The sequence below is a fragment of the Vicia villosa genome, unplaced genomic scaffold (assembly GCF_029867415.1).
Source record: "Vicia villosa cultivar HV-30 ecotype Madison, WI unplaced genomic scaffold, Vvil1.0 ctg.000685F_1_1, whole genome shotgun sequence".
Classification (NCBI taxonomy): Eukaryota; Viridiplantae; Streptophyta; class Magnoliopsida; order Fabales; family Fabaceae; genus Vicia; species Vicia villosa.
In genome coordinates, this window is record NW_026705307.1 from 4,100 (window position 1) to 18,892 (window position 14,793).

At 34.4% G+C, this 14,793-nt stretch overlaps 1 protein-coding gene across 1 annotated transcript; it reads right to left on the bottom strand.

Annotated features, from left to right (window-relative positions):
- Positions 1 to 3,717: 3,717 nt before the first annotated feature.
- On the bottom strand, positions 3,718 to 5,432 carry LOC131630500 (bidirectional sugar transporter SWEET13-like). Its single transcript, XM_058901277.1, has 5 exons — positions 5,222 to 5,432; positions 4,923 to 5,133; positions 4,663 to 4,827; positions 4,418 to 4,537; positions 3,718 to 4,296 (listed from the first exon to the last, which is right to left on the bottom strand). Exons 1-5 carry the CDS (start codon positions 5,302 to 5,304, stop codon positions 3,970 to 3,972), a joined length of 906 nt encoding a protein of 301 aa, XP_058757260.1. The 5' UTR covers positions 5,305 to 5,432; the 3' UTR covers positions 3,718 to 3,969.
- Between the last annotated feature and the right edge of the window lie 9,361 nt (positions 5,433 to 14,793).

The window sequence follows — 14,793 nt, forward strand, 5'->3', positions numbered from 1 at the left end:
ATACCTATGATGGCAGATGCTCAACAAAAGCCAACCTTGGTCTAATCTTCTGGCAAACAGAGTTTTCAAGAATGGACGAATCCTTAAGTACTCAATTAAGTCTTCCCTTTGGAAAGGCTTAAAAGAATGGCATGATACTATGATTGATAACAACAGGCGGATTATAGGGAATGGAAAAAAGATCAATTTCTGGCTTGATAATTGGACGGGGAAAATTTTGGCCTTTAAGTACAAGATCCGAGAAATCTTTCAGGCCAAGTTATCTACTAAAGTTGCAGACTGCTGGAGGCACAATGACTGGTCCATCCATAGCAACATTCATACAGCCTTGCCCTCCCTTTTGAGCACTATCAAACCTTTATATGTTTTTGACCTAGCCTTTGAAGATTCCCTTGCTTGGATAAATGAAGAAAATGGAATGCTGTCCATCAAGACTGCTTATAAGATGATCAAAAAAGAAACTGTGTCAAATTAGTGGACATCTTTTCCTTGGGACCCTGATGCAGCCCCTGCTCATTCAATGATGGTATGGAGGCTCATACAAAACAAAATTCCTACTGATGAGAACCTTAAGAAGTGTGGATTTCATTTTCCTTTGTTGTGCACTTTATGCTGTTGCAAGGAGAAAAGTTCTGATCACTTTTTTTGAATGCATCTTTGCTTCAAGTATTTGGACATGGTTTAGCAGTATGCTTCCAATTCCTTTTGAGTTCAAATCTTTAGCAGACTGTATGCAGGTGCTCAATGGTGAGTGGAATCCACAAGCTTTGGTTGTCCTCAAGGCCAGTATTGTCTGCATCTTATACCAGATTTGGCATGCTCGAAATTTAGCTAGGTTTGAATGTAACTCTATGAACTGGAAGAGCTGTATTTATTTGGTTATGGCTAGAGCAAAATTAGTTGGGAAGCTTACTTCTAAAAAAGCTGATAATTTTTTCTTAAGCTTCTCCCTTCTCAAGAAGTTTGATATCAATATCCAGCCTCGTAGACCTAGGATGTCCACTGATATTATCTGGTGCCCTCCCTCTAAGGGGTGGGTCAAATGCAACCTTGATGGGGCGGCTGCTGGCACTCCTCTCTTTGCTGCCAGTGGCTGAATTCATGGTTGCGATTCTGGCTATTGAAAAGGCTAAGATTATGCTTTGGTCGAAGCTATGGCTGGAAACTGATTGTTTGTTGGTTGTTAAAGCCTTCACTGATCCTTCCTTGGTGCTGTGGAAAGTTAAAACTCGTTGGCTTAGAAGTTGGGAGTACACGATCTCCATTGATTTTAGAATCACTCATATCTTCTGCGAAGCTAATTTTTGTGTGGACTACTTATAATTAGCTAATATCGGCTTAAAGAGCAAAACGTCTTCTTTGTTTAAGTTTGTGTATAGTGACATTGTTTCAGATTACTTGTTAGACAAAGCAGGAACCCCTAGACTTAGGCTTTGTTCTTGAGAGGTTTTGGTTTGGTCTCCCTCTAGTGTCTCTTGTATTCCTTCTTTTGATTATTTATATATAATCTTTTTTGATTAAAAAAAATGTAATAATTTTTCTTTTATATATTTTTTTTTCGTGCTTAATGAGGGCTTAGCCCAGAGGAAAACAAGTAAATAAGATAAACACAAGCAAAGAAACTAATCAACCAATTCCGCTTGCATCTTTGGCTATCGCACTCGAGAGGAACTCTGGACATTCGTTGTACTCCATCGCCCCTCCTCCTCGCAGTCTCAAACCATGTTTTGCCAGCTTATCAGCACATTTGTTCGTTTCTCGGTGAATTTTCAAGACTGTGCACTCCAGAATCGAGTTCACAATTGTTTTGATCCGTCGAATAAGGTGTATGTTTCGCAGCATACTCTTGATTTCTTTTATGATGTTTACTACTTCTTGACTATCCACTTGAACTTCAACTCTGTTGTAGCCTTTTATTTGTGCCAGCTTCAAGCCTTCGTACATTTCCCATAGCTCTGCAGTAAGAGCGTTGCACCTCCCGACATGTTTGGATAAAAAAAAATGTAATAATTTTTCTTTTATATATTTATATATTTTTAATAATTAGTTTTGACCCATTTATTGAAATTTCAGGATCCTTCCTCCCTGCTTGGTTGTATTCCATCATTAAGTTTGAAGAATCATTCAGATGCCCTGTTTTCGTCATTAAAATTTTTCAGAAGTGTTTGGTTGTATTCCATAACCAAACTTGAGGAAAGATTCATTAAAAATGTAATAACTTTTTCATCAAAAAATTCGAAAGGTGTTATTTATTTGTCCATGTATTGACGAAATCTGATTTGTTGTAATCAAATCACCTGCATTCACACATTCATTTGTATCTAGCCGTATGATTTTAATAAAATGATTCTGTTTTAAAATTAATAATTTCGAAAAATTAAATCTGTTTTTTATGATTCATGCAATCAAACAGCATATAGTTACTAGTAACTAATAATCTTGTCGTTGTGAATGCGGCAAAACTGTCACCGTAAATAATGCGGTTTCATGTGTTAACACTAAAAAGTACATTCAATACAACAACATAATCATAATCAGCAATGGTCCTTACACTCGTTTCTACCTCAAATACTTACATTAAAAAGTACATTCAATACAACACCATAATCATAATAAGCAATGGTCCTTACACTCATTTGTACCTCAAATACTTACATAACATGCACTGGTGAACAGCATTTTGTAAAAAAAAAAAAAAATTAACAGTGCCGTGAACAATATATATGAAGAGTGACCGTGAACGATTATGTGAATAGTACATAAACAGTATCCATAAACCGTGCATGAATAGTAATTTTTAGCAATAAACTAAAGTTGATTAATAAAATATAAAAAATTAATTAATAAAGTTTGTTAATGAACACTCATATTATTAAAAATAATTTTTAGTAGTAAAACAAAATTGATTAATCAAATATAAAATGTTAGTTACTGAAATGATAAAGTTAATTAATAAATACTCAGATATTTAAAATAATTTTTAACAATAAATAAAGTTGATTAATACATGTTTATTAATGAAATTGATTAATAAAACATCCCGATTTTTTGTGGTTATGAAATTAATTAATAAAATTTAAAATTAATAAAATTATGAAGTTGATTAATCATATACTCTCTCCGTCTCAAATTATAAGAGAAAAAAACAAAATCACGCTTATTAAGAAAAATAAAAACATAATTATTTGACTTATGACTTTCTTGAAATAAAGTGCTTTGGAAGATGTAAAAAAAAAATTAATTGGTTGTTAGTTATAGAAATGATGAGAGAGAATGTAAGTTAAATACAATTTGCATTTAATTTTACCTTGAAAGAAATGAAAGATAATTTTTTTTCTTATATTTTGGGACAAGAAAAATGCATTTATTTCTCTTATATTTTTGGACTGAAGGAGTAAGTTTGTATCCGTACTCCCTTAATTTAAAAAAAAAAACATTTTTTTTAAAAATAATTTAGGGTTAATAGTAGTTCACCCTGTAATGTTAGCGAATTTTGTTTTTCCCCTCCCTACTTTTTGGCAACGGTTTTTCCAAAAAATCGTTGCCAAAACCTGCCTTAGACAACGGTAGAGGGTAAACCGAAACACGCTCATATTACAAGGGTAAACTACTATTAACTCAATAATTTATTATTATAATATTTCAGTATAATGAATAATAAAATACGATGTAAATATAGAATGTTTGCGTAATAATATGGTTTTTCTTTCCATAAACTTGTCTAGAAAAGGGGCATGTATTTTATTATAATTAGTTTGAACTACACAAAAGAAAAACTCACATAAAAAGTTAACTAAAAAGCAGTACTTGTAAACAAAGATAAAAGATACAAAGACAGACGTCAATATCCACACCGTCTCTTCTTCTTTATACGCGTCTTACAATCTTACACGTAATAATTAGAACATCACACAACAACAACAACAACAACACAGTCCCAGATTCACCCCTCAAACAATTCTCCCTTCATTAAACTTCACAACCACTTTTGCTCACATCATTCTTCTCTTTCTCATTCTTTACCTCTCTCTTCACCTCAGTTACTTGCTCCTCTTTCTTCTCTTCATGCTGTTCATCTTTCTTCTCTTCCTTCTTATTCACAATCTCTATATCAACACTCACTTCAATTTTCTTCTCATCATCTGTAGCCGGAACCACGGTTTCAATTTCATTGCTGATAACAACATCTCCTTTGTGTTCAGGAAGCTTCTCATCTTTTACTGGCGTACTCTTTCTGTATATAAGATACAGTGTGATCTGAACTATTCCAAATGTTAACCCCACTACGTTCGGAAGCTGTTCGCACAAAAACAAAAATGTTAGTTACAAACATTAATTCCTACCTAAAAAAAGTTCGGTTCAGTATGATAACTAATCACAGATAGATAGGTGAATCGAACGAAGGATGAGAACTTACAGTAACATAGATATCTCGGAGAGAAAGACCATACAACAACCACATAACCGCGCTTATCAGGAGAAGAAGCGAGAGAGGAAAAGGAAGAAACTCTACACTTTTGGTCCGAATAACAACTCTCTACAAAATGATATTAAAAGTTAAAACCATGCATGCATGATTAGTATAGCTTGAATTGAATAAGCATAAATCATAATTAAGAAAGTTATTAATTTTAGCATGTGATTATGATCGTATATACTTACAATAATACTCAAAGGTGCTGCAAAAACACTAGTAGCAAAAACTACACAAATCCATCCGAGAAGTTTTACGCGTCCTTCTTCTCCTTTTGCTAGTACATGAGTTAAGACGACAATCGTGCCGAACCCGACGAAATTCATTAACACAATCATCCTCAATGTTGACATCTGCGTAGCAACAATTCAAAAGTAATGATGAATTGATCACTGAATTTTCGTAAATTTATTACGACACTGATATATCAACTGTGTTAGATACGTACCCTAACTTTCTTGGGACAGTAAGTGACATAAATGGCTAGGTAAATAGTTTCTATCACACAACCAAATGCATTGATGGTGATGAGAAGAGTTTCTCCTGTCTTGATGTAAGCATAAAAAAGCCATAGCGCTGCACTGAATAATGCAGCCACATAGGGGATTGATTGAAACCCTTCTGTAGATTTCTTCTTACAAACTCTATAGAATGTTGGTCTGCAAAAAAAAAAAGCATTGTACATATGATTTATAGTTTCAAAATGTAGAACTAGTTGAATTGTAGAAAATTCATGTTTTCACTTACAGTGGTGCCAGAAAGCACACAAAAGATGAAATGTTGCCTAGGACTCCAAAGGCAAAAGATAGATGACTGTGTTGGGACGACATGGTTATGATTTTATGAAAACTCTTTCTTTCTCTCTCTCTGAATTGTCCCTTGTGAGAAGGGAGAGAAGAAGGTTTAGAGGAAGATTTAGCTCTAGTTTATAATTCTCTATAACACTTTGATATGAAAATGAGTGTTGGTAAACACCCTTTATATAGGGTAGTTATGGTTCATGCATGGGATTGTGAGGTGTCAAGGTGTACAATTTTGCGTGGACATAATGGAACTATGAATTAATCATTGTTTAACACATTATTGCTTTGAAAGCCATACAAAACAAATGCCAAAATATAAAAATTCTTTTTTGCTTTTTGAGGATAAAAACTGATTTTTTATGTAATTTAATGTATTTTGCTTAAAGTATAATATCAAAAACATTCTTAAAAGAAGAAATAGTGTTGATTATTATTATTATTACTTAAAGTTACTTTAAGTAGTAGCCAATTAAGTTAAGTAAGGAAAAAACTTTTTCTTCTTAGTATTACTAACAACTCATCAATTTTCTCACGCCAAATCCACTATGATTGCAAATTCAATACTCCCTCTCAATCTGCTATAGAGTAGAGAATAGAGAAAAGTAATGGCTACCAAATGTACTTAAATATCCTTTAAGTCATTATTTCATATACTGCCACGTTAGAATTACTAAGTTAAGACTGTTATTGACAGTACAACCATTATTTTAAGACTTGTCAAAGACTTGGGAAAAGTAATGGCTACTAAATATATTTAAATATCATTGAGTCATTTTTCATACATTGCTACATTAATATTATTTAAGGCTGTTTTTGACAATACAACCATTTTTTTAATATTAAATTTATTTAAAAGTAAAATATTCCTATTGTTAAAATTCAATACTAGGAAATAGATTTTTTAAGACATGACACTAGTAAGTACATATATCTAGCATTTCTAGTATGTAACATCTTTTAAGAATGCTTTCAACTTTATATCTTAGATTAAACTTTAATATATTAAGATTAAAAATGTTTTTCTTCTTCTTTAATAATAACAACAACAAATAAGCCTTATCCCATTATATGGGTCGGTTACATTGATTAACTTTTGCCATAATATTTTATCAAAGATTATGCTTCTATTCAAATCATTAATTTCAAGATCTTTCTTAATCACTTCTCTTATAGTCTTTCTACGCCTCCTTCTTTTTCGAATTGTTTATCTTCTTTCTATCCGGCCTACTCTCCTTACTACATAATAACATGTCTTCTCACTACATGCTCAAACCACCTAAGTCTATTTTCCATCATCTTCTCTACTATAGGTGCTACCCCGACACTCTCTACAATATTTTTATTTCTAATTTTATCCTGTTGATTCTTACCACACACGCGCCGCAACATTCTCATCTTCGTTACACTTACTTTATTCTCGGGTTGATTCTTAACCGCCCAACATTTTGTCCCGTACAAAATCGTAGGTCTTACCACATTCCGATAAAACTTTCCCTTCAGCTTGAACGATACCTTAGCATCACATAAAACCATCTAGAATTCAATGGTTTACATCTCCTTCTATTTCTCCATCATTTTGTATTACAAACTCAAGATATTTAAATCGCATGACTTGAAGGATATTTAAATCGTATGACTTGAAGGATAATATGGTCTCCAACTTTCACCTCTAGGCTAGAAATTCTTTTGTTGAACTTACATTTCATATATTATGTCTTACATCTGCTAAGGTAAAAACTATGCATTTCTAAAGCTCGTCTTCAAGTTTCCAACCGCTTATTTAAATCCTCCTTCGAATCTCCAAGAAGGACTATATCATATGCAAAAAAACATGCATCTTGATGCTAGTTCTTGGATGTATTTCGTGAGTGCATCCAACATTAAGGACAAAAAGGTAGGGGCTAAGAGTTAAACCTTGATGCAAACCAATTATTATGGGAAAATCGTTTGTCTCCTCACCTTGTGTCCGAAAAGAAGTCGATACCCATTCATACATATCTTGGATAGCTCGAATATATGCAATCCTAACCTTTTTATTTTCTAGGGCTTTCTATAACACCTGTATATTTTAATTTTTAATTTAAAATTGGAAGTTGAATTAATAATTAGAATTATTTTGGTTTTATGAAATAATTGGAAAATGATGGATTATGGCATTGGGCCAAATGTGGTGTTAGTAAGAAGGGGGTGTTATGATAGTAAGCTCATTACTAATTATAATGTTATTTTTAATAAAATAATAAGGAATTAGAGAAGGAATAAGTTCAGAACGTGAAAGAAGAGCTGAGAAGTTAGGAACTCAAGGAACGTGAAAGAGGAACAGAAGAGGAAGAAACCTATCAAGAACTTTTGGCTAAGGTAAGGGGGGATTCTTCCGGTTAGCATCTCTTATCGTGTTATAGATGATAGGGCTGATTAGATGTATTGTTTGGGTCAATTGGATCATAGGTTAGATTGGGATTTGGGGATGGTTATGATGATAATAGATGCAAATTATATGCTAAATGTGTGTTATAATATGTGTTGTGTGGCTGTATGTAAAATCTTGTTGATTGGAATCGGTTTGGTCAGGGTTTGGTGGAATTGGGATAAAACTCGTATGCTGTTTTCTGCGATTGGGGGTTTTGGTGAAATCGCCAGTTCGCGCCGCGTCCAAGGGTTGGTGCCACGAACTGCTTGGCAGAAAGGTCAAGAAAAGTTGATTTACTCAGTTCACGCAGCGAACCTTGTTTGCGCCGCATGCTGTTAGTGATAACTGTTTTGGAAAATTTTTAAAGATGCATAATTTTCAAACTGTTAACCCGTTTTTAGTGTCGTTTCGAGTGTGACGCACCTTATGAAATAATCTATTTGTTTAGATGATGAAATGAGGTGTAACTTAATTATTTTAAATTATGATTTAATTGCTTGTTGAAGGATGTATTGTACATATATGTGATGAGAAGTGTTAATACATGTTATGTTTGAAGCGATAATTATGTGATGATCTGTGCGTTGTATAAAGATGATTGGATGGTATTTGAATGATGTTAACATATGTAAACATGCTTGATGATGATGATGGTGATGATGATTTGAGTATTGGATGAGATTACTCATAGACTTGACGAGGATATAAGTATGTTTCATATATGTTTGCATTAATTCATAATCATATGTTTGCGGGCTGAATCCGAATGAGGTGTGGATTCAGTGAAGGGCATAACTCCCATTGCGCGGAATTTGTACTGGCAGGGCCGTATCTGGATGATGATAGATCGGTCGGTGGATTATTCCAATTGATGAGGATTGGTACCACATGCATAGTGTCAGTTCATACATATGCATGATTTGTGTGTCTTGAATGATGAGTATGATTGTATGTTTGAACGATGTATTCTGTTGACGTTTGTGTAAATGATGGATGTTTCCTGATAATCTAAATATGTTGAAATTGGGTGAATAATATAACTATGAGTTATTATTGTTTATGATGCTATAATATTTGTTAATCGTGAATGAAACTCACCCTTACATGTTGTCATTTTCAGATTGAGGATAGCGGCTTTCGACTTGGTGAGGATTAGATCATGAGTCAGTGTGTTAGTTTAGCGTCAGGTGTCATGCTCTGATATTGTAACACTGGGGAACGCAAGTTTTAAGTTTTTGAGTTTTTAATTTTGTTTGTTGTTTTTAATTATTTATGGGATATAGCTTCAAGGATGTTGAGCTTATCTATATGATTTAATTTCCGCTGTGCGAATATGAGATATTATGAATTATGATGAATCAATCCTCGATGAATGCATGACAATGACATACTACATTTATTTTCAATTTGAACTGTGGCACCCTTGTTTCATGTTACTCTGATATAATTATTTAAATTGCCGCGGAGTTTAGAAGGGTGTTACACTTTCCACAAAATTTCTCTAGGCACTTTATCATTCGCCTTTTCCAAGTCAATAAAAATTAAGAGCAGGTCTTGTTGGTCCATTTGATACTGCTCTTTCACACACCGTAATAGATAAATCTCTTCCATGGTAGACCTTCCCAATGTAAAATCAAATTGATTCTCGATGACTTGAGTCTCTTTTCTTAATCTCTGCTCAATCGTTATTTCTCATAACTTCATAGTATAATTCGTAGGCTTAATCTATTTATAATTTGCACAATTTGTATATCCCCCTTGTTCTTATTTATTGGAACTAAAGATTTTCTTTTTCATTCATTCGACATATATTTTGACCTCCTAATTTCATTAAAGAGTTTGGTGAACCACTCAATACCTCTATCTTCATACAAAAAATATCACTAGATTGTTTTATGTCCATCGAAATAAAATAAAAGACTAAATATTTGTCATAAAATTATATTAAAAAATTTAAATTATAGTATTAATCTCTCATTTTAGTCCATTCATGCAATCTCTCTTTCTATTTCATTTTAAACAGTTTTGATTTCCTTTCAGATATATGGACCCAAATTTGATGTGGTGTCAGTTTTTAATGAAGTGTCACATAATTGTTTGATGAGTCACAAACCAACTATATTAATGAATGATATGGGTTCTATTATGAAACCAGAGAAGAGCTGATAAACAAAGGTGACATTGGACTAATGCTTCAGATCACTACAACGCGCAAGGCTTTTAAAAGCGCTTTTTTTGGCCTTTAACAGCGCTTTAAAGCGCTGCCAAAGCCAGCGCTGGCATAGGCTACGAAAGCGCTTTTAAAAGCGCTCTGGTAGGCCCCCCCTATAAGAGCGCTTTTCTGGAAGAAGCGCTCTTGTAGGCCCCCCTTTAAGAGCGCTTTTCAGGAAAAAGCGCTCTGGTAGGCCCCCCTTTAAGTGCGCTTTTTCCAGAAAAGCGCTGTGATAGGCCCCCCTGTGAGAGTAAAAAATAAAAAAAAAAACGCAACATACTAAAGCGCTTTTGTAAAAGCGCTCTTATAGGGTGGGCTTTAAGAGCGCTTTTTCCAGAAAAAGCGCTCTGATAGCCCCCCCTATAAGAGCGCTTTTACAAAAGCGCTTTAGTATGTTGTTTTTTTTTTTTTTTTTTTGCTTTTTTATTAATCTTTGGCAGCACTTTTAAAAAGAAGCGCTTTAGTATGTGGGCCTTTAAGAGCGCTTTTTAAAAAGCGCTTTAGTAGCTAAATGAGGTATTTTAATGTGCAGCCTGTAATTTAATCCTCCCAGTCGACCTGTAATATTTTCGACCTGTAATATGTTTTCAGCCTGTAATATTTTCGACCTGTAATTTATTTTCGACGATATTATTTCAGCCATCAGTAAGACAATATATATATATATACTAATATAATACCATTATAATATCAAAAATTATATATATACATCATTACAACATCAATAATATTATAGTACTTCAATTCGACACAAATCCTACATGAAAAAGCGCTTAATATAAAAATGACACAAATCCTCTTTTATTTCTTCCAACTTAAGTTTCGGGTATCCAGCGGTACGGAATTCGTCAAGGTACTACAAAACAAAAACAAAATATGAATGATACATTTAGTTAAATGTAATAAATTATATGAAATTATCTTAAGTTATAAATTCATACCGTGAGCGGAATCTCTAATTGATTTGCCTGAAGGATTTCTTTCATAAACCTCAATACAAAGTATCCGCAATCGTAACTGTTTCGCTGTTGCGGACACTACATAGAAAAACAAATAAGATTCTATAGTTGTGCATTGTTTTATCAAGTAGCATAAATATATTATAAGCAACATTGTGAAAAATAATGTACCTGCACTTGGATCCAAGTAATGTTGCTAGATTTAGTTCGGGATACCTGTGCGTCCCGTTGACTTCGGAACACTTGTATTGATCTAATTAACAAATATATAAAAGCATATGTTTAGATCAATCCCACAAATAAGTAAATATATATATAAATATACACGAATATATATTTAGAACGATCCCACTTACAAATCAACGATGTCCTTCATGGCCGGATAATTGGTCCATTCACCATTTACCGAATTCAGATAATACACGACTTCCCTTATAGGGTTGATAGCAAGCAGCAACCAGTGTGCTCTATAAATAAAAACAATAGGTTATATGAAAATTTTGCTATACACAAAAGAAACAGAGATTAGATGAACAAAGAATGAGAAACTAACCCTACTGGTCGGGTATTATACGCCCAAAGATGCAGACATTCTGTATTGCCGGTGGACATGAATCTATCGACTAATCGCTGTCTAACTGATTCCCGTTCCGAAGCAATTGCCATTCCGCTGCAGTGGGCGGAAGACACGAAACGGAATCTGTTAGACAACAGAGTCCCGCGCAACACTCTGTCATACAACAACCTTAAATAAAAACATAATAAACATTAGATTATTTTCATTGAAATGTGTAAATAAATTATATTGTGGGACTAATTAAATAATATGTCGGATGAGAGAATATTACCGGATGTATGAGTGCATGTTATTGACGCCTAGTTGATCATGCTTAAAAATCTCCTCCAAGTCATCAAGTGTAATAAGTGACTTGAATTCAATACCGAAGACACTCTCATCCATAACGATTTCACGTAAAGCACCATCCTTCAAATCGGACATATCAACCATTGTTGCGAGCGTCGACCGGTACCGAGGCACAAAAGCACCGCCTTTTTTTCCCGCTGGCTTCGGAGGACCAGTGGGTGGTACGGTACGACCTTGCTGCGTCACTTGTTGTGACTCTCGAGCGGATGCCTAAAAATCATATAAGTTAGGTAAAATATAAAATCATGCAGATTTAGATTCAGATTAATTATTAACACTTTAAATGTACCTCTTTTAGTGATGCAACGGACTCCTCCTCCTGTAAAATCCCTTTACCCTTAACTGTGGGTTTTATAGGAGCAGTCTAAAATTAAAATGTAAAAAATAATTAATAAACGGTTTAGAATTGACATTCGAAAACTAAATGATTCATAATCGTTTTCAATATACCTCATCACTAATGGTAATGAGCTCCGAGGGCCATGCAACAAATGATCCTATTGCATCTCGCAGCAATGTCGTCTCTGAGACCATGTCAGGTACCGGTAGCATCGCATCATGATCTACTACAACATCCACCGATACTTTCAGGTGTCCATCCGGGAGCGGTCTATGGTGAAGTAAATCTCCCAAAGTGTTGTGCACTTTTCCCTTGCCAACTAGTCGATAACTCGGTTCCGATAAGTATAGTTGGCAAGATGAAATGCCATAAACCAATAGTAAATATAAAGTCATTATCATTAATAAAATAGAACAATTTAAAAGGAAAAAAAATTATAATTACCTCGGGAAATTTCCTTTGATAGTTGATACTAGCCTTATCACTAGTTTCTTTCACCGATGAAGTGTTGCACTTTTCTCTCATATACGCCTCTTTATCTCTTTGCAATTCAGAGACTTGTGCTTGCAATTCCGCCAACTTTTGCAACACTTCTTCATTTGAAGGATTTCTTCTCCTAGGACTCTTGTAAAAAGAGGTTGGAGTCACACCATGACCCTTACCCCTCACCTGACCGGGATACTCAGGAGCATCTAGTGCTCTACTAAGTACGCTCCCCTCACCGGTGGATGCCGATTGCGACAAGGTCTCCTGTAATTCATTTACATTAAAAAATCATTTATATATTAAAAAACATTTGATTTAATTAAAGACACAGTATTATACTTACACATTCAGTAAAAACTCTCTGAACTTCGGGATCGACAGCTTGATTCTTGCCCACACGAGCTTCCCTCCACAACACATGTACAGGAAGTGAGGTTTCCTCACTTTTAGTCTCCTCTAACTATACATTGACACAAATGATAAAATCGTCAAATAAAACACATTTATACAATTAATTAAAACGCATTTCTATTTACTTACAAGTTTATCCTCCAAGCGTGCATATCCCATACGCCCTTTTTTGTATGGATACGCGGGTTTGGATGCTCTCGCACTATTCGTGGCACTCCTTTTCCGAAAAGCTTCATCTCTTTGATTTACAAACTCAGCCCAATCATTTTCACCAATGAAGATCTCATACTTTTTTGGCCGTCCCGGTGCCTCTTCAAGAAAGTTTCCATCTTTATCCTTAAGATAGGTGTTTGTCAAAAAGGCTTTCCACCCTCTATATCTTTTGCCGGCCAAACTAAGTATGTAGCGTTTACGATCATCTGGTATCTCAAAAGTCCTCTGCAAAAAAACATACGCATAGTGTGTTAGTATAAGTAATTTAAACAATTTATCGTCAAGATAATAACAACAATTAACCATATATGATATATACCTGAAGCTCGTCCCAAATCGCGTCTTTTTTCTCATCCAACGCTTTGCTTTTCAGAGTCCATTTAGGTGTGGAGACCGGAATATGCATACGAACAAGTGTACCAATATAGCTTGTCAACTTTGCAGAATTAGGACCAATTGCTTGTTTATCAGAATTCCAATCCAAAGGGTATACTAATCCTTGGTCTCTATGTCGAACGATTCCCTTCATAATAGTGATGCCTCGTGCAACTTCTTTTGCTTCAGTATCAGGTGGAGCATTTGTATCTGGAGCATCTCTTTCTTGGGCATCTCTTTCTTGTGAGTTTTCTTGTGAGTTTTCAGGTGGAGCATCTCTATCCGGAGCCATTTAACCTGTATCAAACAAACTAAAGCACATTAGTACACTATTAATAAGCTAACAATCTATACAAGTCAAATGGAAGTCAAACCATGCATGTACAAGTGTATCGGAAACGAAATCGGTACAAATCAAAATAAGCGTCAAAAAAGAAAGTTGTCGGAATTGAACGAAATTTACATGGTGTCATACCCCAAAATTTGCCCTCCTGATTTTATTTCTCCGGGTTTATGATTTGCGTATCATTTGCATACTCCCATTAGGACATTAATATAACTTCGCATTTATTCAAAGAAATCAAAAATTCATGCATGTGTCCATTTTACACATTTTAATTCCAGTTGAACGATTTAATAGCTTTAATATTTATCGCACTAATTCTTGGAATTTATAGTTTTAATATTTAATTCAATTTTAATGTAAGTTGAATTTTAAATTAAAACTATTAAATCATATTAATTTATCACACTATTATTTTGGTCCTTTTATTTTTTTCAGGTGCAAATATCCAAGAAATCTCTAAAAGTCCAAGTCCATTCTTTGACCTAATCCCATCTATTACAAATAGGCAACAGTGCAAGTCAAAAAGGGAAAAAGGAGGGAGGACGAAAAATTGGAGGAGAAAGGCCAAGGAAACTAGGGTTTAAGAATTTCCAAAATCTCCAAAAGAAGTGGATGCTCGTTTTCATGTTTGCAGCCTTGTCCACTCGATTCTAAGCGCATAATCATACTCCTGGAGACTCCATGATATGTTCCCAACGATCTCACAGGGCCAAAGCACCTCCGATAGGGCTACATGAGTGTTCCCGAAGAGGTACATCTTCTTAAACTCAACTTGATAATATATACGTTATTGGTACGTTTGATGTGTGCATTCGTGTTCAGGACAATCATTAGGGCAG